Below are 18,381 nucleotides of genomic sequence, written 5' to 3' on the forward strand. Positions count from 1 at the left end.
TCCCTGCTCCCCCGGAGCCTTCAACTGGTAGAGTTTATTGATGGTGTGGAATAGATAAAATCTATAAATTGATACCTCATAAGTTTCCTATTATAATCTACTTTTAAATTGTCAGTTAATAGTATCAACTATAAATATTTTGCTTTGTTTCCTTTCGTCTCCTTTCCTCTCCTTCCCTTTCATCTCCTTTTCTTTTTTAAGACAAAGTCTTGCTTTTTAGTCCAGACCAGCCACAAACTTATCATCTTCCTGCTGCTTCTGCCCAAATTCTGCACCACTGCACCTGGCATTATAATTGATTTTAAGTGGAATATTCTATGTATATTATTGGTCTTAACATTCTTTGTGAATGAGTTTGGCCTTCCTTAAAAATGGTTGAAGTTAGGACAGAAAGGCAGTTGGTCCGGTCCTCTGTATATCTATCACCTTTGCTCAGAGATAACTGTGTGCATGGCAGCTTTACACAGAGAGAAGACAGCATGAGCTTAGTGCCTGTCTGAGGGAAGGAGAGCAGTCAGTCAGTGTGGCATTTGCTCGTCTTTGACTCTTCTTTCCGGGGCTCGGAATCCATCTTTTAGTCTCTTGAGTACTAACCATACCATAGGTTGCCATTACATTCCATTTCTTTATCTTAGTAGCTCCTTCTAGAGTACGTGTATTCATTTTCATTTTACTCTTGGAAACATTGAACTATGAGTTATTTGCTCCATTTTAAAAATAAAGAACTGGAGGATATGGATTTCTAACAGGAAGACAGTTGACAAAATATAGAGAAAATGCATGAGATGTTCATGTTAGATGAAGACCCAGGAGATCTCTGGGCTGTGAGGACTTTCTCATTTAGTGTGTGAGCAGAATAAATAGTTCTTGGAGATGAAGGTGAAAGTGAGTCATGGCTTGTGGGTGAATCATTGTGTGATTCTTCTAGAAATTCAAGTCTTCCCTTGTACTTTGTACCCACAAAGATTCTCAGATTGAATATTATATCAGAGTCTCAAGGTTAACATGAGATTTGCTATTGGACATGTTATACTTTAAATTTGTGAAGTTTGGGAAAGTTCTTTAACTTATTTAGTCAATTTTCTTGGTGTAAAAAGAGATACTAGTAATTGTGAGGATCAAATGAGCACTGCATCTAAAGCCTCTGCAGACCAGCTGGTGCAGAAAGTTCCCAGTCGTCACTGGGAGGGAGGGAAGGTGTAGTGAGATTATGGGATGTGGCCCCAAAGGAATCCCAAGTGTGTGTCTAGTGTTGCGCCACAATGTAGATTAGCATTTAGATGTATCTTCATTGTCAGATTGGTTAGATGTAGAATTACCATGGAGGTTGGTGAGGATGCGTGTGTTTGAGGATATTTCCAGAGCGGGTAACTGCAGAGACTCTGGATGTAGTCTTATGGTCTGGAAGCCTAACAGGATAGCAGGTGCTTCTATGTCTGCCGTGATGTAAACAGCTTTGGTCGCATCCTTGGCCATTGTGATGATCTACCCAAGCACCTAGAGCCAAGCAATCATGGAACTAAGAGCTAAAAGAAATAGTTCCAGTGGTGGCACACGCCTTTAATCCCAGCACTTGGGAGGCAGAGGCAGGTGGATTTCTGAGTTTGAGGCCAGCTTCGTCTACAGAGTGAGTTCCAGGACAGCCAGGGCTATACAGAGAAACCCTGTCTTGGAAAAAACAAAAACAAACAAACAAACAAAAAAACTAAACAACAAAAAAAGAAAGAAATAGTTCCTTCTTTATTTTGTTTCTGTCAGGTATATCAGTCACAGCAATGGGACAAACTGTCTAATACACCTATATTATTTCTTCTGAAGTATTTTATATTTTTGTGTAATTTGCTGTTCCTATTTAATGTGGTAGGATCAGCCATGCTGGGTAGCTATTGAGCAATATCCCCAGACTTGTAAATTGTTTGAAATTCTAATTTTTTCTCCCATTTTTAACTTTCATTTTAGGATAATTTTCCTGCTTTTTGAAAGATATTTTTAATTTATGTTTCTGATGATCTTTTGGGAATAAGCTTAAACTTTTAAAATGTATTTTCCTTTGCCCATAAAAGAAGGTTCTTGACTATGAAGTTCTTGACTTAATATTAAAGTTGACAGAGGTTTATGTCAAAAGTTTCAAGTTAGCATTATGATCTTTTGTGATTTTTCTTGGTTCTGCTGAAGGTTCTTGTCATGTGTTTTGAGGGCATAAAAAGTTAATATCTTTGGAAACTTTTCAGTCCATTGCAGTTCTTAGAATTGATCTTTGGAATGACATCTTCTGTAAATGTTGCCAGCCCTCTCTTAGGAAATATTTCTATCATTCTCCATGAAATCACACTGGAAGCGGAACAACAGAGAGCTAGATAGCCAACAGTTTACTGTCTTCCATCTTGCATTGTTGCTTGGTTTTTGTTTTGTTGTTCTCTTGTTGTTGCTGAGTTGGTTGGTAGGGCATTGCCTTATTATAGCAGAACTCAAATTCTCTCTGTCAGGATTTCTGATCTCCTTGAGTGGTGAAATTACAGGCATCTGCCATTGTGCTTGGTTCTTTATGATGTTGTTAACTGAGCCCAGAGCTGCATGCCTGCTACATGAGCACCAGTCAACCATGGGCTCTATTCCCAGCCCATCTCAATAATGCTGCTGCTGCTGTCTCCTCCTCCTCCTCTTCTATTTTTAAACTTTTAAATTCATATTAATCATTTTTGTTTTTCAAGATATGGTTTCTCTGTATAGCCTAGCTGTCCTGGAACTCACTCTGTATACTAGCTAGCCTAAAAAACAGAGAGGTCTGACTGCCTCTGTCTCCTGAGTGCTGGGATTAAAGCAATGTACCACCACGACCTCACCTCTTCCCACTCCCTCCCCTTTTTTTTTGCAATTGTAAATTATTTTCCTTTTCTGTGTTGTATTTTTAATGTGGATAGACAAAGATGGAGGCCAGATACAATTTAGGGAATTAAAGCAAAAGCTATTTTAAAGGACTTGACCATCAGTCTTAAAAAATGCTGGCAGTTTTACTAAGTTGTATTATTTAACTAATTCTTTTCTCTCCTCACATCTTGTTACAATGGCATACTTTCCAGGTGACTGCCTAGAACATTACCATAGCTGTGTTTTCTGGGAAAGGATAGCCATCTAAGAGGTCTAATTCTGTAGGTGGGGTATACCATGACATTCCCGGGACAGAAGCAAGTAAGGGGCTTGAATTCTGTCTATAGTTGAACATAATTTGATTCAAATCTCTGGTTTTTTTTTTTTGTTTTTTTGTTTTTTTTTTTTTTTGTCAAGACAGGGTTTCTTCGTATAGCCCTGGCTGCCCTGGAACTCACTTTGTAGACCAGGCTGGCCTTGAACTCATGTCCTTTAATATGATTTCTAATTGTTTTACACTAAAACTTTGTGGTCTTGTAGTTTGATACTACAGTTATTCTTGAAGTTAGTAATAGAGTTTTAGTTCTTGACAGGTCCATGCAGATATAGTTTGATGTTAGAAAAGGAACTGAGGAATGCAGACCTCAAGCCCACCTTCCATCATCTATTTGCTTTGTGTTTTGGGGTCATATCATGTACTCTCGTTTAGCATCTTCATTTCTTCCTTAGTTTCCTCTTTCATTATATTGGGCCATTAATAAGATTCACCTTATAGCTTATAGTGAATATTGAATGAAATAATACAAATTTTAAGAACTTATTGGATGTGTTTCTCTTGTTCTTGGTGTAGCTATTATCAGCATTATTTCTATTAAAAACAAACTAACATCTGGAGAAATTAGCATCTGGAAAGGAATAGTCTAGTTACAACCATGTGCAAGGCAGATAAAATCAGAGCTCAGTTGTTTTGGCTAGACCACAGGTTTTGAAAGCTGAAAGCTAGGTACTATCTGAAAAGATTCTGACCCCAGGCATGCTCTCATGCTGAGTAGATGACAGCCAGCTGTACTCACTATAGAAGGTCTGTAGACGTGGAACTTGATAGACAGCTATGGAACGTTTGGTTCTCAAAGGCTCAAGACCTTGCCAGAGTTTTGAAGAACCTGTACTGGGGGAAGTTGGCAGTGATATGGATCATAATTGTAGTGGAAAGTCCTACAGAGTTTCAGGACAGCTAGGCTATACAGTGAAACCCTATCTTGAAAAACAAAAATGATTAATTAATATGAATTTAAAAGTTTAAAAATAGAAGAAGGAAAAGGAAAGTTATACATGTAATCCTCTTTACCAGTCCACCAAACCTAGTGCCTGCTTTAGGAATTTCTTGTGGGATAAGAAAGAGCATGCATGATGACATAATTACAAAGACTTCATCATAGTGCTACTTAGAACAGTATAATGGAACCATGCAGGTGCAGTGGTGTTCTTTTGTAAGTCCAGCCATGGAAGACTGAGGCAGGAGGATTACAGGTTCATGGACAGCTTGGACTGAATAGTAAGTCTGAGGTCTGCCTGGACTTCATAACATTATTCCAAGAATGAAACAACAAAAAAGTGAAACCCAATTTTACGTATTTACCAATAGAGAATTGATTAAAAGAATATATATATACATATAATAAATCTGTGTGACCAAATTCATTGTATATTATAATAAAATATATTTCTTGAATCAGAAATATATTTGCTGTAGATAAGCTATGACCAAGCCATAATTTAGAATATGATCACATTCTTGTGGTCATTTTACATGTATCTTTTCAAATCTATATGCACAGAGAAAGAGAAGCACTTACAAAGTATTAAATTTAAAGCAAATTTTCTTGGAAGAAAGAAATAATTAAAATTTTATTATCTAGACTTTTTTACTGAGCACCTTTTGCTTTTAGAAAAATCTTTACTTTTGTTTAATCTAGGAAGACTGTACCAAGTTTGTCCTTGACTTTACTGTATGATAGGGGTTTTTTGTTGTTGTTTTTTGTTTTTTTCACTTAAAAACTACGAGGCCAGGCATTTTTCTTTTTATTGCAAGTAGATTTTTTTTCTTACATAATATATCTTGATTATAGCTTGCCCTCTCTCTATTCGTCCCCGTTTCTCCACACCTACCTACCATTCCAGATCCATTCTTTTTTGTCTCATTAGAAAACAAACAGGCTTCTAAAGGATAATAATAAAATAAAATACAATAAGGTAAAAACAAAAACTAATCGATTGGACAAAACAAATGAGCAGGAGGAAAGGAGCCCAGGAGAAGGCACAGTAATCAGCAAGACCACCTGGTCCCCACATTCAAAAATCTCATAAAACGCTGAATGGGAGGCCATAATGCATTGCAAAGGACCTGCTTCAGTCGCTGTGAGTTCATGACTTAGAAGGGTTTTATTTTCCTGGTGTCTTCCATCCCCTCTGGCTCTTACACACTTATTTATTTATTTATTTATTTATTTATTTATTAATTACATATTCACTTTACATCCCACTCACTGCCCCCTCCCAGTCACCCCCTCCCACAGTCTTACCCCTTCACCCTCCCCTTCTCCTCTGGGCAGTTGGGGCTCCCCTGGGTATCCCCCCAACCCTGGCATTTCAAGTCTCTGCAAGGCTAGGCGCTTCCTCTCCCACTGAGGCCAGACAAGGTGGCCCACCTAGAAGAACATATCCCACATACAAGCTACAGCTGTGGGACAGCCCCCATTCCAGTTGTTTGGGACCTACATGGAGGTCAAGCTGCACATGTGCTACATATGAAGTGGGAGGCCTAGGTCCAGTTTCAGTATGTTCTTTGGTTGGTGGTTCAGTCTGTAAGAGCCCGAAGGGTCCAGGTTAGTTGACCCTGTTGGCCTTCTTGTGGAGTTCCTATTCTCTTCAGAGTTGGCAATCCTTCCTCCTGTTCTTCCATAAGAGTCCCCAAACTCTATCCATTGTTTGGCTGTGGGTGTCTGCATCTGTCTGAGTTGGCTGCTGGGTGGAGCCTCTCAGAGGACAACTTGCTCCTGTCTGCAAGCAAAACAGAGTATCATTAATAGTGTTCGGGATTGGTGCTCGCCCATGGGATGGGTCTCAAGTTGTTGTGGTTATTAGTTGGTCTTTCCCTCAGTCTCTGCTCTACGCCCCATGCCTGCATTTCTTGTAGACATGATAAATTTTGGGTTGAAAGTTTTGTGTGTCTATTGCTCCACTGGGGTTCATGTCTCGGTATAGTAGGTGGCCTTTTCAGGTTCTATATCCCCAATGTAGTTGAGTCATAGCTAAAGTCACCCTCATCGATTCTTGGTGGCCTCCCTTATCCTGGGTCTCTGTCTTGTCTTAGAGATGCCCACCCCCAACCCTGTCAGTTGCAGATTTCCATTTATTCTCATGGCCATCCAGCCATCTCTCCTGTGTCCCTCCCCACACCTGATCCTGAACAACTTCCCCATTCCTCTCCCTACCTCCCTCCCTCCCAATTTCCTCCCTCCATCTGCCTCTTAGGACTATTTCATTCCCTCTTCTAAATGAAATTCAAGCTTTCTTGCTTGGGCCTTCCTTCTTCTTTAGCTTCTTTGGGTCTATGGAGTGTAACATGGTACCTGTATTTTATGGCTAATATCCACTTTTAAGTGAGTACATGCCACACATGTCTTTTGGGGGCTGGGTTCCCTCACTCAGGATGATATTCTCAAGTTCCTTCCATTTGCCTGCAAAATTCGTGATGTCTTTGTTTTTAATAGCTGAATAGTATTCCATTTTGTAGATGTACCACATTTTCTTTATCCATTCTTCATTGAGGGGTAGGTTGTTTCCAGTTTCTAGCTATTACAAATAAAGCTTCTATGAACATAGTTGTGCAAGTGTCTTTTTGTGATGTTGTAGCATCTTTTGGGTATATGCCCAGGAGTGGTATTGTTGGGTCTTCAATCAAGATGAAGACACAACAAACTCAGAGTTATGGGATACAGTGAAAACAGTCTTAAGAGAAAAGTTCATAGCACTAAGTGCCTCCTTAAAGAAATTAGAAATTTCTCATATCAGCAATTTAAAAGTACACCTGAAAGCTTTAGAAAAAAAGAAACAAGCACACCAAACAACAGTAGAAGACAGGAAATAATCAAAATCAGAGCTAAAATGAATCTGAAATAAAACATTAGAAAAAGTCAGTGAAACCAAGAGCTGGCTCTTTGAGAAAATCAACAAGTCACACACCCCAAACTAACTAAGAAACAAAGAGACAGTATCCAAATAAACAAAATCAGAAATAAAGGGGATAGCAACTAACATTGAGGACATTCAAACTCCAAAAACCTGTACTTCACAAAATTGGAAAATCTTAACAAAGTGGATAATTTTCTAGACAGATACCACTTATCAAAGTTAAATTAAGATTAGGTAAACTATTTAAACAGCCCCATAGCCCCTAAAGAAAAAGGAGCAGTCATTGAATGTCCCAATCAAAAAATCCCCGGGCCAGGTGTTTTTGGTGCCAGACTTTCAAAGAATAGCTAATTCTAAATGCTCCTCAAACTATCACATAAGAAAGAAACAAAAGGAACACTGCCACACTCATTCTATGAGACCATTCACCCTGGTCATACACCATGCAAAGAGACAACAAAGAGAACTTCAGGCCAGTTTCGTTTATTGAAGCAAAATACAGTTATACCAAATCCACTCAAACCAAATCCAGGAACACATCAAAGACCTCATCCATCAAGATAGTTTAGGCTTAGCTCAGGATTGCAAGGATGGCTCAGTATATGACAATCCGTCAAAGGAATCTACCATACAAACTGAAAGAAAAACAACCCATGATTATCTCATCAGACACTGAAAAGCCTTTGATAAAATCCAGCAACCCTTCATGTTAAAAGTATTAGAGAAATTCCCTGATACAGGGTACATACCTAAACGTGATCAAAGCAATATATAGTAGGGCAATATCCAACATCAAACTAAACAGAGAGAAGCTTAAAGCATTTCTACTAAAATCAGGCACAAGACAAGGATACTCATGCTCCATCTATCTATTTAATATAGTACTTGAACTTCTAGCCAAAGCAATTAGACAATTAAAGGAGATCAAGTTGAAAGGAAGAAGTCAGAGTATCAGTATATGCAGATGATATGACAGTATACATATGTGACCCCAAAAATTCTACCAGAGAACTTCTATAGCTGATAAACACCTTCAACAAAGTATCTGGATACAAAAGTAACTCAAATAAGTCAGTAGCCCTCCTTTATAAAAATGATAAACGGATGGAGAAAGAAATTAGGGAAATAACATCTTTTACAATAGCCACAAATAATATAGCTCTAATCAAGCAAGTGAAAGATCTGCATGACAAGAACTTCAAGTCTCTAAAGAAAGAAATTGTAGAAAATATCAGAAGATGGAAAGATCTCTCATGGTCATGAATCAGTAGATTAATGTAATGAAAAATGTTATCTTACCAAAAGCAGTCTACAGATTTAATGCAGTCGTCATCAGAATTCCAACACGACTCTGTAGACCTTTAAAGAGCAATTCTCAACTTCGTATGGAAAAACAAAAAACCCAGGATAGCCAAAACAATCTTGAACGATAGAAGAATCAAATTGAAGGCACAGCAATATACCCACATACCTATGGACATATCAGTTTTGATGATGGAGCCAAAACCATTCAATGGAAAAATGAAAGCATCGTCAACAAATGGTGCTGCACTAACTGGATGTCTACATCTAGAAGAATGAAAATAGATCCATACTCATCACCCTGCACAAAACTCATGCCCAAGTGAATTAAGGACCTCGACATAATTCCGAATACTTTAAATTTCATAGAAGAGAAAGTGAGAAATAATCTTGAACACATTGCAATGGGAGACAAGTTCCTGAACCGAATCCCAGTGACTCAGACTCTAAGGCCAACAATCGATCAGTGGGACCTCATGAAACTGCAAAGCTTTTGTAAGGCAAAGGTCACTGTCAAGGACACTTTGGCAGCTCACAGATTTGGAAAGGATCTTCGCCAACCCTACATTTGACAGAGTTAATATACAAAATTTACAAAGTACTCAAGAAGTTAGACACCAACAACCGAAATAACCCAATTAAAAATGACATACAGATCTAAACAATTCTCAACAGAGGAATCTCTAATGACCAAGAAGCCCGTTGGTCTTGCGAAAATTATATGGCCCAGTACAGGGGAATGCCAGGGCCAGGAAGTGGGAGTGGGTGGGTTGGGGAGCAGGACAGGGGCAGGGTATAGGGGACTCTTTCGGGATAGCATTTGAAATGTAAATGAAGAAGATATCTAAAAAAATATGTTTCTGAAAAATAAAGAAATATTCAAAGTCCTTAGTCATCAGAGCGGTGTATATCAGAACAACCCAGAGGTACCATCTTCCATGCATTCAGAATAGCTAAGATAAACTCAAGAGATAGCACACACTGGCAAGAATGTGTAGCAAGGGGAAAGTCCTTCATTGCTGGTGGGAGTGCAAACTTATACAACCACTTTGGAAATATGTTTGGCAGTTTCTCAGAAAAGTGGGAATAGCTCTCCTCTTATACTCTGCCCTCTCTTTGGCAGAGTTCCTTGACCTCTGAGGGGAGGGATTTGATGGATACATCTTGTTTAGGGCTGAATGTTCCAAAGTTTCTCATTCTTTGTGTACAGTCATCCTGGAGCCTCTGTATCTGTTCCCATCTGCTGCAGGAGGAGGAAGCTTCTCTGGTGATGGCTGAGCCTGGCATGCATTATGAGTAGAGCAGAATGTCTAGGAGTCATTTTATTGCTACAGGTTTTATGTTTATGTGTATGTTGTTGCTGTTGGTTTGTTGTTTTTAGAACAGTAGTGTTTGTTTTTACCCAAATCCCTAGGCTATGTAGTCTCAAGTTCTTGGTCACCCAAGCGGTATTGGGTGTGGGTTGATGCCAGGCTTTTAAAAATGTATATAGTCTTAACTTCCTTGTTCAATTCCAGCTGCTGTTTAAGCATTCTTTGTTTTATTCATTTAGGTCATCGTATCAATGAGTATAGCATTTGCTCAACAGACGGAACTCTCTAGATTATCTGAGGGGAAAGAAAACACTGTACAATCAGAACAAGCACACACTCTATGTTCTCAAAACAAACACCATTTAAATGACATCACATCACAAAGTCAAGTTGGTCTTCAGACTTTTGAGGCAACGGACAAGAATTTTAAAGAAGAATTTAAACCGCTTAGCAAAGAGTTAGGAGAATATAGAAAAGCAGTTCCTTTGTCCAATCATGATGACCTTGATGATATACTAAAGTCAGAAGAACATGGACTGGCTATTTCAGAAGAAATATTTTCCAAAGATGAAACATTTATAGTGAGAAAATCTGTAAGTATGACTCCTGGGTTATTTTTTAAAAAGCAAAAAATTTATAAAAGCAAAAAAATGGTTTCTTCACTATAAGTACATTTTCAAAAGTGTTGCTTAAGGAAGAAGACAGTATCAGGTCAGCTCCTTTACATATGACTTACATTGTAGTTTATTAATGATAAAGTACATAGTTAAATGGCAGTAATGCTAATTAAATAAAACAAATTCTGTTTGCTTTAGAGGCATTATATATACCAGTGAGGTGGCTCAGTGGGTCAGACTCCTGTTCTCACAGCTGACACCCAGAGTTCAATCTGAGACTCAAGTGATTGATGGAGAGAACTGATTTCCTCTAGTTGTCCTCTGACACACATGCACGCACGCATGCGTGCACACACACACACACACACACACACACACACACACACACACAGAGAGAGAGAGAGAGACAGAGACAGAGACAGAGACAGAGACATATGTATACCCAGAGATGTGTGTACCCACATAGAGACATTAGTTAATTAATTAAAAATGTAATGAAAGCATTGTATTGAATGTGTAAGCAATAAAATCCTGTAAGTTACAACTCTCTTAACTTTGTTTCAGTTAAAGATTATCCAGTGATTTGGCAAAATCTATGACTGAAAGATTTGTTCAGTTAAATACAAGAACATATAGGGGGGCTGGTGAGATGGCTCAGCAGGTAAGAACACCCGACTGCTCTTCCAAAGGTCCTGAGTTCAAATCCCAGCAACCACATGGTGGTTCACAACCATCCGTAATGAGGTCTGACGCCCTCTTCTGGTGTGTCTGAAGACAGCTACAGTGTATTTTTTGTAAGTTAAAAAAAGAAAGAACATATAGGAAATTGCCACTTATTTAAAAGAATAATTTAATGCATTTTACTCTCCAGGTCCTAATTCTCTTTTTCTTTATGTACTCTCAAATAGAATTATTTCCTCAACAGTTAGCTGTCTTTAATGGATGGAAATAAATCCTACTTTTGCTAAATATATTTGAATTCAAATATATGATTATATCTTACTCAGGAGGATAATCAAATAAAAATGCTGTCTCTACGAATACACAACCTTTGAGATGCCCATGACAGCCTCTCTGGGTCCCAGCAGCTGTGGTGGGAGAATAATTTAAATACTGTCGCTTTAAGGGTGCTCATAGAATCCATTAGTGAGTGGATTTGTTCTGAGTCAAAGTGATAAATGATTGTCTCCTATGAAGAAACTGTTATCTAATATAAATTTAATAAATAAAATTTCCTGTTTCCTAAGTACAATTTTAAGATAAAAAATATACCCTATACTGGGGCATAGAATCTTTGCAAGACCAAGGGCCTCTCCTCCCATAGATGACCGACTAGGCCATCCTCTGCTACATATGCAACTAGAGACAAGAGTCCCACCATGTGTTTTCTTTGATTGATGGTTTAGTCCCAGGGAAGCAGGAGTGGGTGGGTTGGGGAGCAGGGGGAGGGATGGGTAGGGGATTTTTGGAGAGGAAACTAGGAAAGGGGATAGCATTTGAAATGTAAATAAAGAAAATATCTTCACAAGTTTGGAATATGTATTTAAAAAAAAAGATAAAAAGAAATCTTCATTTTCCCCCACAAAATGTTGAAAACAATAATGGAGTCAGGGCTTCATTAAAAGTAGAGGGATTATTGAATATCTTAATTTTTCTCCTTTAGAATATAGCTTTGCTAAAATTGCTGACACATTGTGTTAATTAACTTCATATTGTTTTTCAATTGTGCTTAAAAGAAATACCTGTTTGTTTGTTTTTTAATTTAAGCTTTATTAATAATGAAAAAAAGTTCAGGTGTCCTATGGGTGCAATAGAATTGCTTTCTTTTTTTTTAAGATTATTTATTTATTATTTATTTATTATATGTAAGTACACTGTAGCTGTCTTCAGACGCACCAGAAGAGGGCATCAGGTCTCATTATGGGTGGTTGTGAGCCACCATGTGGTTGCTGGGATTTGAACTTCGGACCTTCGGAAGAGCAGTCGGGTGTTCTTACCCACTGAGCCATCTCACCAGCCCCCTAGAATTGCTTTCATATTCAGTGAAAATATCAGTAGTGGCAGATTTTCATAGTTCATGTGTGGTTGAACGTTTTGTTTTTCCTGATAAAGATGCATGATGAGGTGTTGGTGTCAAGTATGGATACTTCTAGACAGCTCATCTTAAATGAACAGTTGGAAGATATGCGGCAAGAACTTGTGCGACAATATGAAGAACACCAGCAGGCAACAGAAATGTTGAGGCAGGCCCACATGCAACAGATGGAGAGGCAACGGGAAGACCAGGAGCAGCTCCAAGAGGAAATCAAGAGACTCAACGAGCAGTTAACCCAGGTTGGCATGAAGAAGCCCTTCTCTCCCCAACTAAAATAACAGTAACTTTGTGTAACTTTGTAACCTTTTTTAAAACTTAAAATTTATTTTGCTGGATCTATAAATGGTTACAGATATTACCATTAGAGACCCGCCATCTGCAGTGTTAGAGCCTGAGGGCACACCGGACCCAGATTCATAGTGTTCATCGTCATGACATCGTGTATGTAGTTTCCCTTCTGGATTGCAGAGTAAAACGGGAGTCATTGCTCTGGCACGTAGTAGCTGAGGATGCACAGCAGAGACCTCCTCAGCGTAGACTGCCCTGTGCTGGTTCCTGCACATGTAGTCCTCTCAGCCCGTAGGTGTAGGCAGGTTGACCTCAGTGAGCCACCAGCTAAGCTCACAGGTTTACTCCCACTATATTTAATCACCTTGTAAATCACAGTTGGAAATCTGGGGTGGCACGTTTCTTTTCATTGATTTGAAAATTACAAATTTATATAACATCTTAACCCTTTCTCAACTAAATTTACATTTTCTTTGGTATTTGGGAGCTATATTCTTAACCGGTTGCTATATAAAATATACTCGCAAAATCATTGCAGAAAAGCTTATATGAAAACTCAAAATTTAATTTTGAAAACTAAAATAGAGAATTCTTAACTTGGGTTCCTTAAGATTCAAAATAATGGCAAATTTGGGGTTGGAGCATAAAATAGGAGTCTTGCTTTTCTTCACTGTATTTTGTGAGTTCAGACTTCTGAATTTTCAATGCAAATTTGACGTAAAAATATTAACTCAACTGTACAAATCCCTGAATTTTATACATTTAACTTTTTTTTAACTTTTCAAATTTTGCATTGAATTTTATATATGCCTTTTAATCCCTTGTAATGGAATCTGAATCACAGTTTGAAAACCGGCCCATGGTCTCAAGGGATTAAAAGAAATCTGCCAAATGTTTCTGTTTTCTTCTCCTATCGCCAACAATATTCTCTCATGACCTTTTTTCTTATTTAGAAATCCTCCATAGATACTGAACACGTGGTTTCAGAGAGAGAAAGGGTTCTGTTAGAGGAGCTGGAAGCACTAAAGCAGCTGCCCCTAGCTGGAAGAAAGGAGCTGTGTTGTGAGCTGCGCCACAGCAGTACGCAAACACAGGTAGTGTGGACTTTGGCTCACCCAGGCTCAGTGGTGACAATGCAGTAGGATTTGTTTGTCTTTCTCATCGGTGTGTGATACCGGTTTCATAGGCACTGAGCTTAATGTGTTTGTGATTGCTCCCATGGAAGGTAGGTGGAGTAGAAATGCCATGCATTCTGCTGGTAATGTGATTCTGGTGTTGCAGTAACAGCAACTGTTGCTCCACCATGCAGCAGCCTAACAGATTTTACTGTCATAGTATACAGCATGCATTCCTTTGAACCCATCCCATGTGTTTCATCTCTGCATCAGACTGTTTTATCTTTCCTTGATAACAGAGTTAAACATTATTTCAAGCAGTGTCTACATCATGCTCAGAGGTTTCTTTTTCGTCTCATACCACTATAGAAGTGTGCCTTGCCGTTTCTAAGATGACAGGTTTTCTCTTTGTCTTGTCCTCTCTGCCTTTGCACCAACTTACGCAGGATGGAAATGACGATCAGGAAGTTGAGGAGCAGACGTTAAAAGAGAAGACAGTGGAGAGAGAACCTGAAGATGCTCTTCTCGATAGAAGCCTGTCCAATGAAAGGTAGGAAGTGTGTACTCGCTTAGCACAGGGTTGAAGGCTGCTTTCAGTTCAGTGAGTGTTGTCAGAGCTTCATCTCGTCGATTGTACTTTGTCTTAAAAGTTGTACTGTGTGTGAAATCTGACCATACAGGTAACAGTATGAGAAGGAAGGACAATTTTTATTGTTGATTAGACTAATTTTAAAACTCTTTTGCATGTACTTCAGTTTTTGTTAGTGTTGGTCTTGACTCTCTTTAGTTATTGAATATTGGACTTTCTTAATTAACTTTATTTCTCATAATAATGCTATTTTATATTCTAAAATCATTTTTATTAGTGAGTTTTATGTCTTCATGTTTTGTTTTTTCAGTAACTTTAAGACATTCATTTGGTATTAGGTATTTTGAGAAAACAATATGATAAATATTTCACATTTAATTTCTTTTTGTTTTTGCTGTGTAACACATAAGAACCTTTAATACCTATGAAGCATTCAAGCTTCATAGAAGAGTAAATGAAACACCCACTGGCAACAGTACGATTCCTTACCTTGCTATCACCAAGACTAACATGAAAGTGTTCAACACTATGAGAATAGATAACCTATGTTAACTTAAAGACTGTTTAGAAAGGCACAAAGTCTTAAACTTTAAATGAAAACAATTTCTTTGATTTAAAACTAGAACTAGTATCTTCTAACAGTTTCTGTGACTGCCATCCTTGTGTGTCCTCCTAATCTCCTTCCTCAGCTCTCATGACAGAATTTGGCCCTTAAGATTTTGGCTTCTCCAGTGGATCATGGCTATGAAACACAGTCAGTGTGGAACTCAAACAGGAAAGACAGTGTATGAAAATTAGACCTATCATAGCAGTATAAAATAATCTGTTTGTTTATTTATTTATTTATTTATTTATTTATTTATTTACTTGCTCATACAAAATGAAAAATTTTCACTATTTGTTATATTTTATAAATCATGTATTTAGTTTTTAGAATTTTTTTTGTGGTGAGGTTGATAAAATGAGTCTTCATTCTTGTTTTTAACCATCATATGAGTTTAGCCAGTTTTTTAAAGTAAAAATTATTTAATATTCTTTTAATCATGGGATTTTACACTTGAACAAATCTTCAGTAAACGTTGAGAAGATCCTTTAGTTATGTTATTTGGTCTTATTTTTAATATTCTTAATTATGTAAGTAGATAACTTGATCTGGATATAAAAATAGAAACCTGTCTTTTGCTTGACAACTACTAAAGGAAAACAGCTCCATTTATTCCCTCATCCTAAAATAGGTAGGCCCTGTGCCTGGGAGGCAGACAGCTGTCATCTGGGCTTTAGTACTAGTCTCAGACCCACAGTGTGAAGTGAGAGATAAAGCTCTCACAAGCCAAAGAACCTCCCCCACAGAGGTCTGTCCTTTGTCTATATTTACTAAGTATAAAGTGTGCTGATATACTACTTCTGATGAAGTAATCTTAATCACTGATGAGATAATCTTAATCACTATCTATGAAAATACATTTCTGACACAGTTTTAAAGGGCTCACATTACAGTAAAAATAAACTATATGAAAACATTTGATCCAGGACAATCCTCATTTTTTTCCTTGTTTTAAAAATGTGTATACTTACGAGTAAGATAGAGGGTAGAGGGAAATGTAGGCAATGACAGTTTTAAGGATTGGGACTGCAGAGATACTGTTGCAAAGGACCTGGGTTCCCAGAACCCAGCATTAGAAGCTCACACAGCCTGTGCCTGTAGTGCCAAAGGATCCAATGTCATGTTAAAGAGGCTCCTGCACATATGTGGCACACACAAACTCATATAAGCACATTCCTGTACACATAAATAAGAAAAATATATGAATTTATTTTACTTCAAATGATTATATCTGAATGCCAAGACATTTCAGGGAAGAGTTGAGCAGTCACTCATTTAAAGTAAACAAACAAACAAGTGAGTAAATAGAGAAATGACTCTCATGGAAAGACACTGTCTAGTTTTTGTCTCCCAAGTAAATACAAATTTGTAAAGGCTGTGACACTTGCTTTCGTGTTATCAGACTGAAATGTCACTGTTGGTCCTTTAAGACAGAATCATACTTTAAAGTATGTTGTTTGACACATGAAAGGATGAAATACAAAAGATCTGTCTGGGGGGCTGGTGAGATGGCTCAGTGGGTAAGAGCACCCAACTGCTCTTCCGAAGGTCCAGAGTTCAAATCCCAGCAACCACATGGTGGCTCACAACCATCTGAGAGATCTGGCGCCCTCTTCTGGAGTGTCTGAAGACAGCTACAGTGTACTTACATATAATAAATAAATCTTAAAAAAAAAAAAAAAAAAAAAAAGATCTGTCTGAGTATAAAAAGTACTTTATGTATGCTTGGTCTTTCCACACTCTAACTTGTATTGTTTTAAAATATAACCATTAACCAAGAACCTTAGTGACTTGACTTCTTTTGGGTCAATACAATGCATGCTTAAGAAGCTGTAAGCTAATAGAGCTGTTAGAAGAACACAAGTCATTTTATAATTTAGTTTTAAAATAAGTACAAAACTAGAAGCACTTCATTGTGGTATGATTGTAGATTATTTTAATAGGATCAAATATTTTCCAATTATAAAGTAGTCTTTTTCTCTCTTCTTCCTTCCCTTCTTCTTCTCCTTCCCCTCCTTCTCCTCTTCTTCCTCTTCCTTCTTCTCTTAGTTTTGGTTTTTGAAACGGGGGTTTTCTGTGTAGTTTTGGCTGTTCTGTAACTCACTCTGTAGATGGAGATGGCTCAGACTTTGCCTGCCTCTGCCTCCCGAATGCTGGGATTAAAAGTGCGCCACCACCACCTGCTTCTATGAAGCAGAATGACATGATAGCAGTGTGTTTTGTTTAGTTTTTAATTAAACATTTTAACAAATGATTCTTTTTCTGTACAGGTACGCTCTCAAAAAAGCTAATAATAGACTTCTGAAGATCTTGTTAGACGTTGTCAAGACAACATCAGCTGCTGAAGAAACAATTGGCCGCCATGTTCTTGGGATTCTGGACCGATCTAGTAAAGGTCAGACAGCTACCAGCCTGCTTTGGAGGTCAGAAGCAGAGGCATCCGCCACGACTTGTGTACCAGAAGAATGTGCAAGAGGTAATGGCTCCACGTGCTTTTGAAATAATGCTCATCTTCCTCCTCGGCTCAGTGCAGGGCACTCCCAGGATACAGAATGTGCGTAAGGGAACGTGCGGGGCTTTATGGGCCACACAGTGTCACACATATTCATGGCCTGTCAGACAGAAGACCTTAAAGCTGCTTTTCTCAGCCACCATTATTGAATAGCATTTGCAAATGGGAGTCTCAGGCTGTCAATGTCTGTAGCCAGCGTTACTACCTGCCTGCTTTCCTTGTCTACTGATAAAGAATAATCCCGTGTCCCTACTCGGGAATCACATCCCTGTGTAAACTAAAAAAGGTTAAAATGAAGAGGCTAAAACAAGTCTCTGTAAAACCTAAGTTTGTTTTATCTTCGGTCTCTCTTCTGATAGGTCTTCCTGCTTTCTTTAAGTGTGAAGTATAGCAGAATGTGTCTTGTCTGCGGTTGGTACTCAGTTTGGACTTTCCTTCACTGTTCTTTTGGCTCCTTGCTGTCACCTTGCTGATAGATAGGGTGTGGAATCCGGGATTAGAAGGTTAAATCTAGTTTGGGTCCAGCATCCCTGACCCCTCTCCTCGGCTAGGGGCAGTTCTTCCACAGTGCTGCTCTGTATCCACCATCCCTGACCCCTCTCCCCGACTAGAGGTAGTTCTTCCGCAGTGCTGCTCTGTATCCACTATCCCTTACCCTCTCCCCGGCTAGAGGCAGTTCTTCCACAGTGCTGCTCTGTATCCACTATCCCTTACCCTCTCCCCAGTTAGAGGTAGTTCTTCCACAGTGCTGCTCTGTATCCAGCATCCCTGACCCTCTCCCCAGTTAGAGGCAGTTCTTCCACAGTGCTGCTCTGTATCCAGCATCCCTGACCCTCTCCCCAGTTAGAGGTAGTTCTTCCACAGTGCTGCTCTGTATCCAGCAT

The 18,381-nt window shown here is 38.6% G+C and overlaps 1 protein-coding gene across 7 annotated transcripts in view; it reads left to right on the top strand.

Moving 5' to 3' along the window:
* Akap9 (A-kinase anchoring protein 9) overlaps positions 1-18,381 on the top strand; it is a 150,543-nt gene that overhangs the window by 55,517 nt on the left and 76,645 nt on the right. For all 7 annotated transcript variants that reach the window (XM_029477660.2, XM_029477662.2, XM_029477658.2 and 4 more), the window contains 5 exons: positions 9,917-10,270; positions 12,407-12,628; positions 13,631-13,771; positions 14,239-14,342; positions 17,256-17,461. In XM_029477660.2, the coding sequence (XP_029333520.1) occupies positions 9,917-10,270; positions 12,407-12,628; positions 13,631-13,771; positions 14,239-14,342; positions 17,256-17,461 (1,027 nt within the window). The remainder of the gene's footprint in view (positions 1-9,916; positions 10,271-12,406; positions 12,629-13,630; positions 13,772-14,238; positions 14,343-17,255; positions 17,462-18,381) is intronic.

Source organism: Mus caroli, unplaced genomic scaffold, assembly GCF_978045245.1.
Source record: "Mus caroli unplaced genomic scaffold, Mus_caroli_1 scaffold_4, whole genome shotgun sequence".
NCBI classification, from domain to species: Eukaryota; Metazoa; Chordata; class Mammalia; order Rodentia; family Muridae; genus Mus; species Mus caroli.